This window comes from Oryctolagus cuniculus, chromosome 21 (genome assembly GCF_051225735.1).
Source record: "Oryctolagus cuniculus isolate XC-2025 breed Fujian yellow rabbit chromosome 21, ASM5122573v1, whole genome shotgun sequence".
Lineage (NCBI taxonomy): Eukaryota > Metazoa > Chordata > Mammalia > Lagomorpha > Leporidae > Oryctolagus > Oryctolagus cuniculus.
The window spans coordinates 20,195,366-20,215,178 of record NC_142887.1 but is presented as its reverse complement, the minus strand read 5'-3'; the positions used below and the strand labels follow the sequence as shown (position 1 = coordinate 20,215,178).

Here is a 19,813-nt window from a genome sequence, read left to right as displayed (position 1 = left end):
TACTAAAAATAAAGGTTCAAGCTGCCAAATTTTCTTGCAGGGTCTGTTTGCTCTCCCTCCACTTGTGCCCTGGGCGGGCCTGGCTCCTTCCCGCCCATTGTGTCCAGCTCTTGTTCTGGGCCTGAGTTTGGCGCAGGTGCCTCTGGAGGCCCTGGACCACGTGCAGAAGCCAAGTCCGTTTTCTCCGTGAACACGTGGTCGAGGCTGTGTCCCCTCATTCTGACGCACTGGCACTGGCTGGAGCACACGCGGGCAGGTGCCAGGGGAAGGCCTGTGCTGATTCTCCACAGGCCGGAGGGTGCGGCAGAAGCCTTCGCCTCGAGTAATGCTTCCGGCTGGAAGTTTCTGCCACGCTCTAGGGCCCTGCTCTGGCCTGGGAAGTGGTGCTGGGCGGGAGGGCTGCCTCAGTGCAGTGCAGCTCTGGCCAGGAGCCCAGGGCCAGGCTGGACACGGAGGCCGAGCCAGATGAGAGGGTGCAGTGACCCACCCTGGCAGACTCCATGAGGGGGTGGCCTCCAAGGGGCAGGGACCGTGACTGCCGCCTCCATAGCAGCCGGGGGGGGGCTCTGACAGCTGCTGGAGCCCAGACAACCCTTCCCACATCCAGTGACTGAGGCAGGAAGCTCTGTAGAAATTCTTTTTATTCTTATTCAGACTATTTTCAAAAGAAGCAGTGGTGCGCTGTTTATCTAAAAATATGCCTTTATAGATTTATATATGTATATTATAAAATCCATACATGTATTTACACGGTTGCTACATACAAAATCCCAGCACTGTGGTATGTACATATCTATAGGTACATTCTTTCCGCTCTTCCCTGCTGTGCTTTCCCCGGGAGGGAGGGAGACCGACTCAGTGGTGAGCAGCTGGGCCCGTGCAGAGAAGGTGGAGTGGCTGCCGCGCGAGGAGCAGAAGCAGCAGGGTACAGGCCTGGTCCCTCCAGGCCTGGTGGGCAGTGTCAGGAGGTACCCAGCAGTGGTGCCAACGCTGCCCTCGAGGTGTGGGGCGGCGGACCACAGATCCCTCTGGGACCATCCTGTGGCCTGGGCTTGCTCGGCTGCGCCAGGAAGTGGCGTGAAGGGGTAGGAGGCTACAGTGGGGAGGCCAAGACCCTCCTGGCCCTGGCCCAACAAGGACCTGTGGCACACACTGCTGGCCCGGCCCTGCACCGGGGTGAGGCTGCACTGCAGGCAGCTGGGGAGGGGAGCCAGTGGCCAGGGCCCTTCTCCCCGCGGCTCGGGAAGGCCTCAGCGGAGCCCAGGTATCCCCAGCTCTTAGGCTCTGAGGCCTCAGGCGTGGCCTCCTGCCTGCAGAGGTGCATGCACGTGGGTGAGGGGCCGCCTCCCCCACTGGACTCCCTGGGTCAGGGCCTGGGCAGGAATGGAGGCTGAGGCCTTCGAGGTGCAGACCTCCTGAGGCATGCCGGGAAGGGCATCCCTCTGTTCTGCTCCCTGCCACCTAAGACAGGTGGCAGCGGTGCCTGCGGCGTGGGCCGCGATTCACCGGTCCGAGCAGCACAGCCCTGTCTAAGGAGCTGCTTTGGGAGGTGGTCTGAGCCCTACTCAGTAACAGGATCTGGGGGAGCCCAGGCTTGGGCTTGGCCGGGAGGTGAGGACAGGGCTCCTGCCCGTCCGTGGGTCGAGAGCAGCCTTCCGAGGCCATGGCAGGGCCCCTGCTCTTGGTCTCCATCCTCGACCAAAGAGTGCAGGCTCTCCCGGACTGATCAGACCGCAGCACAGATGAGCTGAGCCCCAGGACACAGAGGAGGCCCTTGGCTGTGCCGCCTGCTCAGCCACGTCCAGTCTGTCCATCCTCAGGGGCCCAGCTCTTCTCAACTTAGATTTTCCTGAAGAATGAGAAGAGCCGTTTGCCTTCCATGGAGCCGGGGTCGTCCCCCCGACCTGTGCTGTGGCCCCTGCAGAAGGCGTCAGCAGGCCGGCCCCGTTCCTTCAGGTGCGTGTCCATCAGCTGCCGGTCAATGACCCTGTGCATGTCATCCTGCAGAGAGGGGAGAGCGCGGGGCTGAGCAGAGCCCTGACGTGGCCTTGGGACAGGCAGGGAGGTGGCGGATCTCAAGGACATGAGATGAGGATGAGGAGTGATGAGTGAGTGGCCACGATGAGGCTTGCCTGGCCGACAGAGCAGGGCATGTGGGCGCGACACCAGGACACACACAGTCCACACGACACCTCGTCTCCTCAGGGCTTGGGCTGGCTTCTCCTTGCCAATGCCATCTCCCACCTGCCCCCACGTCCTCTCGGCTGCCTGCTCAGATAGGGGTCTCCCGAAGCCCAGGTAATGGTACAGTCCCCACCCTGGCACTCGGCCTCCTGGGACCAGCCCTCTGTGCCTGCCTCCGTGTCCTCTGGGGCCATCTGTGGCCCTGCCTGGGTTGCCACCACCACAGGTGCCCAAGTGACCTTCGCTCCCCAGCCCAGCGGCCTGGCCTCAGGGGCTCCTCCTGTGACCTCCAGCCCTTCCCACTAGTCTAGCTGGACCGCAGAGGCCCTGTGGCAAGGAGACAGGCTCCCTGGTGCTGCCCTCCCCACCTGTGGCGCGGCTCCCCTGCAGCAGGGCCAGCATCAGCGTCGTCGGGTGGTCTGGCACCAAGGCAGGGCCCACCTCCTTTAGCTTCCTCACTGGCTGGGGGCTTTCCCCTCCAATGTGCTTGAGGTGCCTAGGAACGCCCCCACCCCGAACAGCAGCTTCCAGGCCAGGGGGCTTGGACATGGCAGCTCTGGCCCGGCTGGGGGCCTCTGGTTCTGAGACTCCACGTGGGAACCTCTGCCCGAGACAGGAGCAGCTGCTCAGTCCCTTCGCCCTGGAACCCTCTGGGCTAACCCTGGACTGAGGCAGCGTGTCCGCCACACCCCCAGTCTGACCCAGGCTCTCACCCACGGGTGTCACCCATGTCTGCAGGTTTCAGTGTTGAGACCCGAGGCGGCGGAGCCCTTTCTTGCCGCTGCCCCATCCCCTCCTCAGCCTCCTGTATCCTCAGCACTTCCTCCTTCCCTGCATCCCACACAGCTCTCAGACCCGACACTGCAGCCTCTGCCGGTGTGCGGCCCCGACTTTGGGACTTCGCACTCTCGGGACACGCGCAGTCAAAGGCAACGCTGAACTACCACAGCAGAGGGGCCGGCGCTGTGGCGAGGGGGCAGCACTGGCATCCCACGCGGGCACTAGCTCATGTCCTGGCCGCTCCACTTTCAACCCAGCTCCCTACTGCGCCTGGGAAGCAGCAGAAGGGGGTCCAGGTCCTTAGACCCCTGCTCCCATGTCGGGGACCCAGAAGAAGCTCCTGGCTTCTGCCTGGCCCAGCCCCAGCTGTCGAGGCTATCTGGGGAGTGAACCAGCGGATGGAAGACTATCTGTCCCTCTCTCTAACTCCTTCAAATAAATATATAAATAAAAAAGTAAGTGTTAATAAAGGTTTTTCAGAAAAGTCTTTTCAAAGCTGTGAATGCTTTTTCCTAGCACCTTGCACAAAACTGCATTTTTACACTGAGCAATCAGTCTGTCAAGGGACTCTCGTGAAATGCATCGCCTGACGCACGCACGTGCTGCTCCTGACTCCCCCCATGCCTGCCACTGCCCCTGGGGTCAAAGCATCCACTTGCAAGAAGGAGACGCTGAGAAACCAGTCAGCCTGTCAGAGACGGGGCAGCGCCGGGCCACGCGCTGTGGCGAAGCTCACCGGACATGAGAGTGACGGCAGGTGTGCCAGGGCTTGATGGCAGAGGACACTGCACAGAGATGACGCCGGGCTCCGGCACACAGAACACGGCGGGCCACAGAGGGAGGCGGTGGGGGCAGAACAGCAATGGCAGCGGGGTGGGGGGACGTAGGACTCCGTCTCACCTCGAAGGCAGGAGGGGTGTACAACTAAAGCTGTTGATACGGGAACTGAGAAAGGCCACTAGATCAGAAACCAAAGGAGCCAGATAGTAAAAAGCCCTGAGGAAGCAAACTGCAGCCGGGAGAGAAGAGAGAGAAGGGCGGTCAGCGGGTAGGGCCGGCCGCGGGGGCAGGAGCCGGGGAGCCGGGCTGGGGGGGCCCTGCTCAGCGCACCTCCCGCAGCCGCGGGCGGCCTTTCCTGTTGGTTAGCGCTTCTCAGGGGAGAGTCGTGAGGATGCTCCATTCTAAAACCGTACCACCTCAACCCCAACACACAGGCGGCCACGGCAGCGCCTCTCGCCAGGGCCAGGGCAGGGCCCGCCGCGTGCTCTCAGCAGCAAGGACGCTGGCCCCTGAGCTGCACCAAGCTGTGGACTTTCATCCATCCCGCAGGTTTCCCGCCCTCCACCCTACCGGCTGCTTCTCTGATTTCAGTCCAGCCCAGAGGAAGGCCGCTGCAGGGGCCCTGAGGCCACGCTTCCGCCGGTCACAAACCCTCCAGCGGCGCCCAACTCTCCCAGACTCGCCCCACGCCCGCTGTACCTGCCAGGCCTCCAGCTGCTGAGAGAGGCTCAGCTTCTGCTGGATGGCGTCCAGCAGCTGGCTGTTCAGAGACATCATGTCCATCTTGCACTTGGCGAGTTCCAGCTCCACGGCGTTCTTCCTGCGCACAGACACACCAGAGCGAGCCTGGACTCCCTGTGCCAGAGGCACTCGGGGCCTCCGGAGTCCACAGGAGGAAGCAGGCTCTGACCTCAGACGGACGTAACTGAGCCAAGGCTCATCCCGGCTATTCTTCAACAAGCTAACCCACTCTGGTGAAGCCGCCATGCGCCATCTCCGACTCACCACTCAAGAGACAGCTTCTAAAGGCTTACAAGCGCAGGCCGCCTGAACGGGGGCCGGGACCCACAGGAGATGCAGGCCGCTCACAAAGCCTCCACGCCCCGGCCCCCTGGGACGGGGAGGAACTCGCCTGAGCAGCACAGGAACCTTCCTGGGGTGCTGCCGTGTGCACAGGCAGCCTGCGGCGGTGTGGTCACGGGCTGGCGGGGCCCAGTCCCCGGGAGCTGGCAGCTGGCAAGCAGGTGATGAAGCCACCGTGGGGAATATTCACTGAATGCACGATGCGCTCAGCGGGGGAAAGAACCAGAACACAGGTCCAGGATGAGGCTAGTTCTCCAAAGTAAAGACTGCCTCTGACCTAAGGGCAAGGCCGCTGGTCGGATGTCCACATTCCTAGTGGCTGGGGCTGGGTCCCGGTTCCACTCCCGACTCCTGATTCCTGCTGATGCACCCCTGGGAGGGAGCAGGTGACAGCTCCAGTCCCTGCCACCCATGGGAGTAGACTGAGTTCCTGGCTCCTGGCTTTGGCATGGCCCAGCCCCTGCAGCTGTGGGCATTTGGGGAAGGAGCCAGCAGATGAGAGCTCTGTCATTTTGTCTCTGCCTCTCAAAATACATAAATAAATTACAAAAATTAAAATACAGAAAAGAAAAACCTTTGTGTGTTGAAAGGCACACAAAACTCTAGCTGATTATCTCTGGGTGACCGTTGATGAGCAATTCCCACCCACACTTGTGCATTTTGCATTTGCATGCTTAGCATGTTTCGGTGTTACTATCATCCTCGACATTCCTAAATTATAGCTATTAGATGCCAAAGAAGGGGCTGACGTTGTGGTGTAGCAGGTTAAGCCACTGCCTTTGAGGCTGACACCCCATACTGGCGTGGGTTTGAGACCTGGCGGCTCTACTTCCAATCCTGCTTCCTGCTAATGTGCCTGGGAAAAGCAGTGGATGATGGTCCAGGTTCTTGGGCCCCTGCACTCCATGGGATATCTGAAACTCCTACAGAACCTTAAAAAAAAAAAAGCCGCAGTGGAGGGCGTGGCCAGCAGCCCCTGCAGAGGCGGCTCTTGTGGCCCAGCTGCCCTTGCCGGCATCCAAGTGTCCTCACCAAGCAGGGCCAGAGGTCACAGCACCGCCCAAGGGCAGCAGACGGGCTCTGCCTGGGGACACCGCCTGCACTAACCTAGGCGCGGTGAGAAGCAGGAGGGTCCCATTCACAAAAGCGCTCGCGCCAACCCCACGTCCAGCACCGAGCACTTTCGGCCCCTGCTCTGACTCCAGGCCAGGCCCCAGAACTGCGCCCAGCTCACCCTCCCTAGAGAGGCAGCTCCAGACAGCTCGGCCCGCGCGTCGGCCCCACCCACTGCAGCTGCTCGGATAGGACCCGAGCGTGTCCAATGGGCGCTGGTGGCTCAGCTGCTGCAGGCTGACTTTGCCACAAGCGCTGCCATTGGCCCACGGCAAACAGCGGAAGTCCTCGCGTGGCTCCAGTTGCCATAGACGCCTGGCCCGGGCGCCCCCAAGCGGCGCAGTCTCCTGTTTCCAGGTATCTGCCAGCAGGTGGCTCCACGAGCAGCCAGGAGTCCGGGGAAGGTGCTGACTAACGCCGTGGGGGCGGGGACAGTCCCCAGGGGCAGGGCAGGAGCAACCCCAGACCCAGCAAGCAGAGCTGCGGAAGTCACTGACGATGTATTAATCACATTTAAAAAAAGGAATATACCCAAGGGCTAGAAGAACTCCTTAAAGGAAACCACCAGCGACTGCTTTTTGTTTCTCTAAGGCAGACTGTACTCCCAGATTTATTTTCTGCGCTCTGTGAGGGTCTTTCCCCGACGAGGAGAGTAAACCATCACTTAAGGGGCAGACATCCGAGTGGTCAAGCACAGGTCTGTATCCCAAATCGCAGTGCCTGGCCCCGGGGCCACCCCATTTCCGGTCAGGCCTCCAGCTAACGTGGGCTCTGCAGGGGCAGGGACGGCCCAGGTTCTGGGGCTCCTGCCACCCACGTGGGAGAAAAGGCTTCCAGGCTCCTGGTTCGGCCTGGCCCAGCCCTGGCCATTGTGGCACGCTCTGTCTCTCCCGCTGTCCTTCAAGGAAAACAAGTGTTTCCAGGGGAAGAGGATCCTCCCTCCAGAGCCTCCCGTCAGACAGCAGGGTCGCACTTAGGTTGGGCAGCCTCCTCTCCCGCCAGGGGCAGAGCTGCGGACCCCATTTCTGAAGGCAGTGGGACTGCACCGGCGACTTGTGTGTTCTCTCCCGCACAGGCAACCTTAACCACTAGGCTAACCACCCTCCTCTCAACATTCTATGATGATTCCCAACAATTACAGACACGTGAGAGACAACTGTGAACATCTGAACTCAGACTGGACACCAAGTGGTATCAAGAAAATACTGTTTCTTTTCAAATGGGATCACTGACTTACAGCTGTGTTTTTCCAATGTCTTTTTCTGGGAGAGATAGATTCTGAAGTGTGTATGGATGTCTTGTGATTTGTTACAACATAATCCAGTAGAGAGGTGGAGGAGGCAGATGAAATACACTGGCTGTATGTTATTTAGTGTTGGAACTGAGAGATGGATAGACAGAAACATCACACGGACCCCTCTTTTGTACATACTTGCAAATGCCCACAACTAAAAAAAAAGTAAACATTAAAAAAGACAGGCTTGTTATAATTAATTGGAAAACTCTCTAGGAGATGGTGGACAAAAAAGCAAGACATGCAGAGTTGTCTTGCTGATGTCTGAAAACCCTACAACTGTGTGAAGACACACCCAACCCACAAGTATGTTACACACACGTATGAAGACACACCCAACCCACAAGTATGTCACACACACGTATGAAGACACACCCAACCCACAAGTGTTACACACACCCATGTATGAAGACACACCCAACCCACAAGTGTTACACACACCCATGTATGAAGACACACCCAACCCACAAGTGTGTTACACACACCCACACATGAAGACACACCCACCTTTCAACAGAAGTGTCTATCTGGGGAGGATAGAGATTGGGATTGGGGGTGAAGAGTTCTTCTGTATGATTTAATTTTTAAGAATAACTTCTTAAAGACCTTTCTCTCTGTCTAATTCTGCCTGTCAAAAAAAAAAAAAAAAAAAAAAAAAGAATAACTTCTTAAAACAAAACGAAATGGGCCGTCCCCACTCACTTTGCAATGGCCTCGTCCCGGTCCCTGATGGCCTTCTGAAGCTGCTCCTTTGGCTCCTTGTCCTCAGATGTCACTCTGAGTTGGTCTCTCTCCTCTTTCAGCGCAGTCATCTCCACACTCAGCAGTGTCACCTGACAGGAGACCAAGAACGAATGTAATGCCATCACTGCTGCTGGCCTGGGGTGGTTCACCTCCAGGAGGGAAGGAACAAAGGATCCCAGGGCAGGCAGAGGGTTTTTTTTTTTTTTTTTTTTTTAAGATTTATTTACTTCAAAGTCACAGTTACACCCAGAGAGAAGAAGGGGCAGGCAGGCAGGCAGGCAGAGAGGTCTTCCATTTGTTGGTTCACTCCCCAATTGGCCACAACAGCCAGAGCTGCACCGATCTGAAGCCAGGAGCCAGGAGCTTCCTCCAGGTCTCCCATGCAAGTGCAGGGGCCCAAGGACTTGGGCCATCCTCTACTGCTTTCCCAGGCCATAGCAGAGAGCTGGACTGGAAGTAGAGCAGCTGGGACTTGAACTGGCGCCCATATGGGATGCCGGCACTTCAGGCGTCAGCCTTCCTTGCTTTGCCACAGCACCAGCCCCAAGGCAGAGGTGGTTGTGTGGGGTGCGGGCTGGCTGCAGCCCACTGCTGTCCTGCTCCCAGGGAAGGCCCACTGCCTGAAGACAAGATGCCATGTGCTAGGCCCAAAGCCAGTGCCAAGGGGGCCAGGGAAGTTCTCTCTGGCCCTGCAGGCCTGGGCCCAGATCCCCTTGTACTCAGCACTGCATACCACCTCCTCCATCCTAAGGCACTCCTAGATGGTGGATGAAAGAAGAGGAGTTCATCAGAAGTCTGAACCACATTTTTACTCAAGTTTTGTTTCCAGCCATCTTCTACTCAGCATGGAATGCTGCCATCCACAGGGCCCTGGGTGGACCTTGGCAGCACTTGGCATGGTCTGGCTCGCTCTCATCCTTCCTCACTGAGTTTCTAAGGTCAAAGCTACATGGAAGTTAGACATCTTAATGATGCTATCACCTTTTACTTCTAATCTGTTAACCTCTTCTGTGGCCCATGGCTCTGTCAGTGGTACCACAACTTATTCAGACCTCATGACCAACACAGAGGCAGCCCCTGGTGGTGAGGTGTCCCACCTAGCAGCTCCATCAGCGACCACGACAGCCACTCCACACTACAGTAACTGCGTGAGCTCCACAATCTGTGGTGGCAGGAGGCATGTCCCACCTTTCTGTGCATCCCACTGCAGAACACCTGTGCAATGGGCCACTGCCACTCCTGGGGACATCCTGGGTTTCGTGAGTCTTGCTGGAAGATAGGGCATGACTCCTTGCTGAGGAAGCCCAAGGGGGACAGACCTCTCCCTTTCACCGGCAGACTGGGCATTCGAACTAGATTTGCCAGGCAGCCCAGCCCCCACCGGGACTGCAGCTTGTGAGGGAGTCCAGTAAAACTGCGGGCAGGGGGCTTAGTCACCAGGGCAGAAGATGGCTTGTCCCTTTCCCACGTCTCTTTCCTGTTTTGGAGCTGAGTTCTCCCGCCTCCCTGTTGATTCTCTAAGCTGTCAGATGTAATTCAGTACATTCTCTTTCTGCTCAAGTTAAGCAGAGCAAATTCCTGTTGTTTGCAACCAGAAACCCTGCCTCATAGAGCTTTCAATAAATATTTGTTGAATAATGGAAGGGAGGGAGTCCCTGCTCAGTCGGCAGGATCAGGTGTGAGTCAGCATGCCTGACCCCACCCTCCTGTTAAGCACTGCAGACATCTGGACATTCTCCCAAGGTAGGATCGCTCCATAAAGGTCTGCCTCCCTCCCACAGATGTCACCTCTCAGCACACTCCTCAACAGCTTTTTCTTTTTAAAGTTATTTATTTGAAAAGTAGACCACAGGGGTGGGTGGAGTTGGGGAGGAGAGACTGGCTGCAATAGCCAGGGCAGGGCCAGGCTGAAGGCGTCAGAAACCCCATCCTGGTCTCCCACACGGGTGGCAGCAGGCCCAAGCACCTGAGCCATCACCTGCTGCCTTTCCAGGTGCACCAGCAAGAAGCTGGGCTGGAAGCGGAGCAGCTGGGACTTGAACCTACACTCCAACATAGGATGCTGGGGTTACAGGTATTGGCTTAACTTGCTGTGCCACCACGTCGGCCCCTTCCTGGACTTTACGTCGTAGGTCTAATCATCTTCAGGCAGAATTAGAGTCAGGGCTCTAGGACTAAGGCTGAAGATCAAGCTCCCTAGATGAAGAGAGCAGGGCCGCCAGCCCTCAGGGTAGCCACCACTCAGATGGGAGTTCACAGGGACAGAACAGTTTGTTGCCATCATGGCTGACAGATTCCATACTCTTAGGGGTCTGGTAAGGGCCACCAGGCCCTGATATTCTGAACTGAAAACAGCCCCAGGCAGCATCTCTCCTGCTGGCCAAAGCAGAGTGAGCAGGCTGGAACCCTCAGAGGCTACAGAACGCATATGTACCTAGCCTGAGGCAGTCAAGTGCTGGTGAGAGCCCAGCCACCATCCGTATCAGCAGGCCCAGCAGCCTAGCAGGCTGGAACCCAAGACCCAGAAACCACCTGGCAGAGTGCCAGACCTCCAGAGACCACATGAACCCTGACATGGCCGTGGGTCAGCAAGATGCTCTGCCAGCTGTGCAAGGATGGGTAAAACTACATGCAAGGCAGGAAAAGCCAACATTTAATATGGTTCAGATAAATCTCTGAAACTATTTCCCTGGGCATGGAAAAGTTGGTCAAGATAAAGTCCACCAGCCATCTGCCTTAGAAGTGGCATTGTGGCATAGTGGGTTAAGCTGCTGCCTGCAGTATCGACATCCCATTTGGGCACTGGTTCAAGTCCTGGCTGCTCCACTTCCAATCTAGCTCCTTGTTAATGCGCCTAGGAAGGCAGTGGAAGAGGACCCAAGTGCTTGGGCCCCTGCACCCATAAGAGAGACCCAGATGAAGCTCCTGGCTTGTGGCTTTGGCCTGGCCCAGCCCTGGCTGTTGTGGCCATCTGGGGAGTGAATCAGCAGATCTCGATCTCTCTCTCTCTCTCTCTCTCTCTCTCTCTCTCTCTCTCTCTCTCTCTCTCTCCAACTCTGTGTTTCAAATAAGTAAATCTTTTTTTAAAGAGTGACAGGGGCCTACCCTCTTTTAGCCATACATTTCATAAAAAGCAGAAATAAAAATAACTGCTCCGGGGGCTGGTGCTGTGGCGCAGTGGGTTAACACCCTGGCCTGAAGCACTGGCATCCCATATGGGCGCCGGTTCAAGACCTGGCTGCTCCACTTCCCATCCAGCTCTCTATTATGGCCTGGGAAAACAGTGGGATGGCCCAAGTCCTTGGGCCCCTGCACCCAGTGGGAGACCCGGAAGAAGCTCCTGGCTCCTGGCTTCGGATCAGCGCAGCTCCAGCCATTGCGGCCAATTGGGGAGTGAACCATCGGATGGAGGACCTCTCTCTCTCTCTCTCTCCTCTCTCTGTGTAACTCTGACTTTCAAATAAATAAATTTTTTTAAAATAATAACTGCTCCGTACCAAAAATTTTTGAAAAAAGATTAAGAGATAAATTCCATCAAGGGCTCCAGTGCAGTCAGTGGCCAGCATATGGTTGTGAGCTGTGCTCCCTACCAGGAGTCAGAGGCTCAGCCCCGCAGCCAGAGAAGGCCCAAGAAATCATTTGGTCTGCTACTGCCAAGGCAATTGCAGGCAGGACTCTGAATTCAGTAAATCCATAGCAGGCTAATTTTTCTGTTGAAATTTTGCATGGCCTGCAAATGTTACAAATATCCAAATGGCACCTTCCCCCTTCTCCCTGGAGGCAGGACCTGGCCTTAGGTTACACCCGCCTCTAAACCCACTTTCCCAAGTAAGGTGCGAGTTCTCAGGATCAAACAGCATCGAAGAAGCAACACGAAGTCCTGTTTCTAGCGCTTCACCTGCTCTTCTGTTGTACATCTCCTGATTCCCTCCAGATGAGGGCTGACTCTGGACTAGGAGCTTCTGGCTGGCCATTTGGCCCCACCCACCCTCCTGGACCCCCCTCCTAAAAGGGTCTAGAGACAGTTCTGAATTGCCCTCACTGCCCTTGAGATCCAGGAATGCACAGGGTCCCTGACCACTGATCTCAGGTTCTCAGAGCTGAGTGTTACGGCAGGTACAGGGCAGGTGCTCAGATGCAGCGTGATCCTTGTGTGAGGCACACACGACCGTGCCTGCGGTGTTGGCTCCAGTATCTGCCGTCCCCCTGGAACTCAGTCTGCGCCATCCCAGCGCCAACTCCCAACTCTAACAGACAGCTGGTGTGTGCAGTGCGGTTGAGAGCTTTCTGCTTTGTGTACCTGGGACAGGAAGCCTACAGGAGAGCCTGACCCACACTCCATGTGGGATGTTGAGTGCAGCCATCTGCTGGGTGAACTACTTGAAAGGGAAGTTACGGAAACTGGCCTAAACCTGTCGTCAGCGGAAGTTCTGAGGAAACCTCCCTGGTGGAGACAGTTTCCTAGATAGTTCCGAGCCAGGTTCCCAGCAGCCTACACTCTGCTCATGTTTCTGAATGAAATAATGCCCTTGGGTGAATTTTCAGTTTCATGGAAACTTCAGTTTAAATGGAAAGTGGAAGTCAGGTTTCAATTCCACTTCACAGGAATTTCCTGTAGCAGGAAGGGATGAGCAGCTTTGGACGAGGAAAGGAGAGGGGAAGGCTGGGAGCTGTAAAATGCTACTCGAGAAGCTGGCACTTGGCACAGTGTTAAACTGCCATTTGGAAGGCCTGCATCCTGCAACAGTGCCCAGTTCACGTCCTGGCTAACTCTGCCTCTGATCCAGCAGGCAATGGCTCCAGGACTTGGATCCATGCTGCTGACACGGGAGACCTGGATGGAGTTCCTGCAACCTGGTTAAGGCTCGGACCGCCCCCCAGTTGATGTGGGCATTTGAGTAGTGAACCAGTGGATGGGGGGGCTGCTCCTAAAACCTTATACAAATTTTCAGATCAGAATACAGGTGTCCTCCAGAGTTCTCAAGAGACATAAACTCGGCCAGAACCGCGGCTCACTAGGCTAATCCTCTGCCTACGGTGCTGGTACCCCGGGTTCTAGTCCCGGTTGAGGTGCTGATTCTGTCCTGGTTGCCCCTCTTCCAGGTCAGCTCTCTGCTGTGGCCCTGGAGGGCAGTGGAGGATGGCCCAAGTGCTTGGGCCCTGCACCTGCATGGGAGACCAGGAGGAAGCACCTGGCCCCTGGCTTCGGATTGGCGCAGCGTGCCGGCCATAGTGGCTTTTTGGGGGTGAACCAACGGGAGGAAGACCTTTCTGTCTAACTCTGCCCGTAAAAAAAAAAAAAAAAAAAAAAGAGAGAGAGAGAGAGAGAGACACACACGAACTCATGATCAAACAGGAAAGGAACAGTGAGGGCAGCAGAAGTTCTTCTAACACTGAAAAACACGCTGACAGAGGAACGGCACCTGTGAAGAGGGAACGGGTCTGTAAAATTCATTGTTCCTTGGTTTGCCAATGTCTCTGCCCAGAAGCTGCTGGGAAAAAAATATCCAAGTGACCTGGGAGCCACTGCACTTTAAACTGTCAGCATCCACCAGTCACACTAACTTGGCTCTGTGGGAGGCAGCGCATCCCTGGAGGGTCAGCTTCTTAGCCCCGCCCCTTTCACTTGGGCTACTAGAGGACTGGTTTCTTCTCCTGCTGAAGACCCCAGCTCACCTCAGCTTCAGGTCACAGGCCCCTCAGGATCAGATGGCAGAGGGCTGCTTCTCACGTACAAGTGCAAAAGAACTCAATGGTCCCCAGAGAGCAAGGGAATGCGTGCACATTCCCCATGCTGGACTGAAGATGAGACGCTCACCTGGCTGTGGAGTTGCTGCAGCTCTTCTAGGCTTTGCCTCAGTTTACCCCTCTCTCCCTCCATGAGTTCCCTTAGGGCTCTCGAGTCCTCACTGGTCTGCCTTATCTGTTCTTCTAAGGAGTCATCATCAATTCTCCGGGAGCTCTGACAGCCAGAGAGAGTCGCCCACAGTGGTAGGGGTATACGTGTGACAGGGAGGGGAATGGGGAGGTAGGGGGTGATGGGGAAGACAGTGGAGACACAGAGGAGGGACAAAGCAGGGAAGATCAGAGAGGGGAGGGAGAAAAAGAAAGGGCAAAGACAAGGGGGGAAGAAAGAAGGGTTAGAGAGAGATTCTCTTCTCCATTTCAATCTGCCAACCATGGCAGACATTCAGTTTCATTTTGAGCTTCAGGAAAAAGAAGCCAAGTTTATGAAAAACACATCTTCTACCATGACCCATTCCACTGCAGTATCAGGAAAACAACACCCCTCTTCATCCTACTGCATCCAATACAGGGAGAAAAACACATCTGTCCCTTCGGAGGGTGTGTCCCTTGAGGATACAGAGCAGCCCAAGAGCTGAGGGCAGGAGTGGAGAGTCAGTCTGGGAGAGAAGTGCCGTAGTTGGGAGGATGCTCCAGTCTGCACAGGAAACCCAGGAGAACATCCCTCTCCTGCACAGGAGCAAGGCCCTTGACACTGAACCTCTCAACTTCCCGTGCCGTGCTCACTTGTGTTCTTCAATCCCACCACCAGAACCAAAGGGCTACTTGCAGTTTTACCTGGATACAGATTTCTAAATTCAAACTTTCCAAGGAAAGCCCAGTCACCATTGTCTGGACACGAACTATATGGAGGGAAAGACTCCATCTGCACCCTGGTGTCAAAAAGCAGGTAATTTTGGAGCCTTCCGTTCCCTGGCACTCACTCAGTCCCCGGCCTAGTAACAGTGGTCAGTGCTCTCAAACAAATGAAGAGGGCTTGGAGGTAATTCTTGCAGATATGTTAAAAAGGTTTCAGATTCAGCGTTGAGCCCACCTTCTGCACTGGGTTTCAACCTCCCACAGCCAGACCCTGTTTAAAGCTGGCTTCTTACCGTGGGCTCCATGCCATCCACAATGCTCTGTATCAGCCTCTTGAGCTCGTTGAGGGCAGTGCGCAAGCTGCCGGCTGGCACATCCTTGGCGGATGAGGTTTCTGAAGACTCGTCCATTGAAGAGTCCGTGGAGACGGCTGAATCCGCGCTGTCATTTCCTCGGAGGTGTGAGCAGAGATAGCGAACCTGGCAGTAGGCTTCCCAGAGCTGCAGTCTCAGCTGTGACACAAAGAGGTACTCTTGGTTACGGACTCCAGAGAACACTGCCACCTGGCCACCTTATGCTAGTATCTGAGCCCAGAATACTGAGCCCCAAGACAGCAGTTCTAGGACAAAGGTATTACTTATCTACTTATAGATCGACTGCCCTAAGTGGTGATGATAGCTATTCTGGGCCCAGAACATCTACTCACTCCCAGTTCTTGTTTCACCTATTCACTAGTCTTTTTTTTTTTTTTAAGGTTTATTTTATTTATTTGAAAGACAGAGTTACAGAGAGAGGCAGAACCAGAGAATGAGAGAGCGAGAGAGAGAGAGGGGTCTTCCATTCTGCTGGTTCACTCCCCAGATGACTTCAATGGCCAGAGCTGGGCCAATCTTAAGCCAGGAGCCAGGAGCCTTCTCCAGGTCTCCCACGTGGGTGCAGGGGCCCAAAGAGCTGGGCCATCTTCCACTGCTTTCCCAGGCCATAGCAGAGAGCTGGATCGGAATAGCAGTAGCCGGGTCTCGAACCGGCACCCATATGGGATGCTGGTACCACAGGCTGAGGCTTAAACCCACTGCGCCACAGCGCCGGCCCCTAGTCCTTTTTTCTCTGTCAAGTAAAGCACTTCTTTCTAGCGTCCAGTCACTTTGCTTGGAGTCAGGACATGATTAGATGAGTGACTGGCTATGGGTAGTATGAAAAGCAGCCAGCTGGACAGACAGCATGGATTGGGAATATTAGAACGATATAAGAAGTATGACCTTGATCATTAGCCAACAATCTCTTCCTAAGACAAACTGGGCAAGACTTGGTGGGATGTGACTCTGCCTAGACATTCTGTCCTCTGGCAACTCTGCCAGTGCCAAGGTGGGAGCAGAACGGAGGGCCAGAGACACATTTCAGTCAGGATCTGCTTCATGATGCTCAAGCCAGCAGGTCTGAAGGGTTCTTGCCAGGCTGGCAGCGGGGTGCTAGGGAGGACCATGTGCTCCAAGAACCCGCAGGCCACCTTGCACGCCGGAGGGACCAAACGTCAGCACCTGCTCTCTTTCCTGCTCCAGCTCCTCGGCCTCCATGCTCTGCTCAATCTCCGACAGCAGGGACGCGCTGGTGGCGGCAGAGCTCTGCAGACTCCTCTCCTCAGTGAGTTCTTCCACCTTCACCTGCAGCTGTCGGTAGGAGAGCCGTACTTCCTGGAGCTCGAGTTGGCTTTGGTGCAGCTTTCAAAGAGAGAGTAAATGGTAGCGAGGCTTGCCAAAAAGAAAAACAAAACAGAGAACTGTCCCTGAACCTGACTGTGCTTCCAGATTCAACCATCAGTTTATGGAAGAATACAGAGGCGAGAGGAAGTTGTCGGGCATTAGGGGATACAGTCAGCAAAAGCCAGATCTGGGATTTTCTACAAGGCAAACAACTCCATTTCTTTAACAAATAAATTTCAAGAAAAGATAAAGGAAGAATCTAGAGATTAAAAAATACTTAAGTGATATATCAACTATCTGCAATATGTAGGCTTATTTAAATTAAATCTTGATTCAAACAAAAAAAGTGAAAAAATATGACATTTAAAGATACCTGAAAATTTAAACACTCACTGGTTATTTGATAGTATTAAGGAAATTCTGCTACATTTTAAAGTACTTTAAATAGTACTGTGTTCATATTATTACTTTAAAAGATTCATTTTGAAAGGTCCACCAACAGAGAGAGGGAGATACAAAGACAGGGCTTACATCCACTGGTTCACTTCTGCAACAGCCAGGTCTGGGCCAGGCCAAAGCCAGGAGCAAGGTTACCCTATCCAGGTCTCTCACACATGGGTGACAAAGGCTCATATACTTGAGCTGTTAACTGCTGCCTTCTCAGAGGCATTTAGACAAAGCTGGCTTAGGAGTGGAGTAACTGAGACTCAAACCAGCCCTCTAATATGGGATGCAGATGCCACAAGCAGTAGCCTAACTGTACCACAATTTTGGCCCCCCCCCCACCTTTTTTTTTTTTTTGGACAGGCAGAGTGGACAGTGAGAGAGAGAGACAGAGAGAAAGGTCTTCCTTTGCCGTTGGTTCACCCTCCAATGGCCGCCGCGGCCGGCACACCGCGCTGATCCGATGGCAGGAGCCAGGTACTTCTCCTGGTCTCCCATGGGGTGCAGGGCCCAAGTACTTGGGCCATCCTCCACTGCACTCCCTGGCCACAGCAGAGAGCTGGCCTGGAAGAGGGGCAACTGGGACAGAATCCGGCACCCCGACCAGGACTAGAACCCTGTGTGCCGGTGCCGCAAGGCGGAGGATTAGCCTAGTGAGCCGCGGTGCCGGCCCCCATATTTTTTAAAGTTCTTATCGTTTAGGGGTACTTTTTATTTACAGGTGAATTTACTACAATTCTGACATTTACTTTGAAAATAACACAAGTGAAGAGGCAATGAGTGTTACGAAGATGGGGCAGACCCAGCCAGGGACAAGCGGGCAGTCGTGCACGTGAGACTTCATGATACTGCTCTGTCATTTATTTTGTTGAAAAATCTTCATCAGACAAACTTAAACTAGTTCCTTACACACAGGCACACAAAATATGACACCATTACACTTTCACAAAATGGCAAACATAAATAATTAAAAAAAATCACAGTGACATCAAGTGTTAATGAAGATAGGGAACCAGAAGTCTCATTGCTGGTGGGAGTGGAAAACATATAAACATGTTTGAAAACTGCGTGGCATTTTTTACAAAGATTTATTTATTTATTTATTTTGAAAGTCAGAGTTATGAAAGTGAGATCATCTCTCTATTGGTTAACTCCCCAGATGGCTCCAACGGCCAGTGCTGGGCCAGGCTGAAGCCAAAAGCCAGCAGCTTCAACCAGGTCTCAAATGTGGGTAACAGGGCCCAAACACTTGGGCCACTTTCACTGCTTTCCCAGGTGCATTAGCAAGGAGCTGGACTGAAAGTGAGCAGTTGGTACCAGAACTGGCACCACATGGGATGCTGGCATCGCAGGCAGTGATTTAACCCACTATTCCACAATGCTGGCCCTGGCAGTTTCTACAGTTTAAGATATACCTGTCCTATGATCTGGCAATTCTACTTTTAGGTATAGATCCAACAAGAATGAAACCTGAAGGGTTGGTGTTAGCGCCAGGTCGGGGCCTGGCGCTGTGGCACAGAGGGTTAAAGCCCTGGCCTGCAGTGCCACCATCCCACATGGGTGCTGGTTTGAATTCCCACTGCTCCACTTCCGATCCAGCTCCCTGCTAAGGGCCTGGGAAAACAGTAGAAGATGGCCTGAGTGCGTAGGCCCCTGCACCTGCGTGGGAGACCCAAAAGAAGCTCCTGCCTGGTTCCTGGCTTTGAATCGGCCCAGTTCCGGCCATTGTAGCCATTTGGGAACTGGCAGATGGAAGACCTCTCTCTATGCCTCTGCCTATTTGTAACGCTGCCTTTCAAATAAATAAATAAATCTTAAAAAAAAAAAAAAACAAACAGATGTCAGTTGTCTGACACCAGCATCCCATATTGGAGTGCCTGGGTTCAAGTCCCTGCTCTATTCACATTTCCAGTTTCCTGGGAGGCTGTAGTGATGGCTCAAGTGGTTGGCTTCCTGCCATGCACATGGGAGACGGCCTGGCCCAGCTCTGGCTATTGTGCACACTTGGGGAATAAACTAGTGGATGGGAGCTTGCTGTCTCTCAAATGAATAATTTCTTGAAATTTATTGTAGTGTATTCCCATGTTGGAATATTACCTCTCAATGAAAAAAATATACTGTTACTACTGCTACAACAGGGATGAATCTCACAGACACAATGATTGCACAAAAACCTGACAAAAGAAGTGTATCATATATAATTCTATTTACAAAAAGTTCCTGAACTTCATTGAGACACAAGAGACAAAAGTTAGAGCACCCGTTTGCCCTTGAGGAAGCGCCAGGGCTTGCTTGTGGGGTGCTGATAATGTCTCACATCTGGTTCTGGGTGACAGTTATGCAGTTGTATATATTTATGAAAATTCTTTGGACTGCCCACATAAGGTCTCTACACTTCACTATATGTACATTATATTTTCATGAAAAAGATTAGAAATAACAGGAGTGCTTGGACAGGAGCTGAAGGTAGGATTTGGAGTAACATGGAAAAAGCAGTTTCCCCCCACTTTCTGTATCATGCTAACTGTTCACAGAGAAGGCTGAGGCTGGGAGAGGCCATCACCCTCACTTCCCACAAGAGGTGGCTGAGCCACTGGTGAACAATGACTTTCCCAACACCACCATGAAGCACAAGTGGACTCATGACTTCTAGTCCAGGGTGCCTTCCATTCCTTTCTTCTTCCCACACACCATCCTCAACCCAGACAGAAGAGATGTAAGACTGTCTTAAAAGGTCTCTGAAGGGGGCTGGTGCTGTGGCGCAGTGGGTAAAGCTGCAGCCAGAAATGCCAGCATCTCATACGGGTGCCAGTTCTAGTCTCAGCTGCTCCACTTCCAATCCAGTTCCCTGCTAATATGCCCAGGAAAGCAGCAGAGACAGGGAGAGACAGATCTTCTAATTTTCTAGTTCACTTCCTAGATGGCCACAATGGCTAGCTGGGCCAGGCTGAAGCCAGGAGCTTCACCTGGGTCTCCCATGTGGGTGCAGGGGCCCAAGCACTTGGGCCATCTTCTGCTGCTTTCCCAGGCACATTAGCAGGGAGCTTGATCAGAAGTGGAACAGCTGGAACTACACAGGGGCCCATAT

At 54.1% G+C, this 19,813-nt stretch overlaps 1 protein-coding gene across 4 annotated transcripts in view; it reads right to left on the bottom strand.

Annotated features, from left to right (window-relative positions):
- Positions 1–623: 623 nt before the first annotated feature.
- Positions 624–19,813, bottom strand: part of BICDL1 (BICD family like cargo adaptor 1) — a 109,025-nt gene continuing 89,835 nt past the window's right edge. Inside the window, exons 5-11 of one of the 4 annotated variants that reach the window (XM_051826604.3) lie at positions 16,120–16,299; positions 14,875–15,093; positions 13,797–13,940; positions 7,937–8,067; positions 4,444–4,564; positions 3,865–3,909; positions 1,866–2,001 (exon numbers count right to left, since the gene is read on the bottom strand). In XM_051826604.3, coding sequence (XP_051682564.3) covers positions 3,889–3,909; positions 4,444–4,564; positions 7,937–8,067; positions 13,797–13,940; positions 14,875–15,093; positions 16,120–16,299 — 816 coding nt within the window. In that variant the 3' untranslated portion in view covers positions 1,866–2,001; positions 3,865–3,888. Of the gene's footprint in view, positions 2,002–3,864; positions 3,974–4,443; positions 4,565–7,936; positions 8,068–13,796; positions 13,941–14,874; positions 15,094–16,119; positions 16,300–19,813 lie in introns of all 4 variants that reach the window. The other 3 variants (XR_016227242.1, XM_008272310.5, XM_002719796.6) reach the window with 3 other exon arrangements.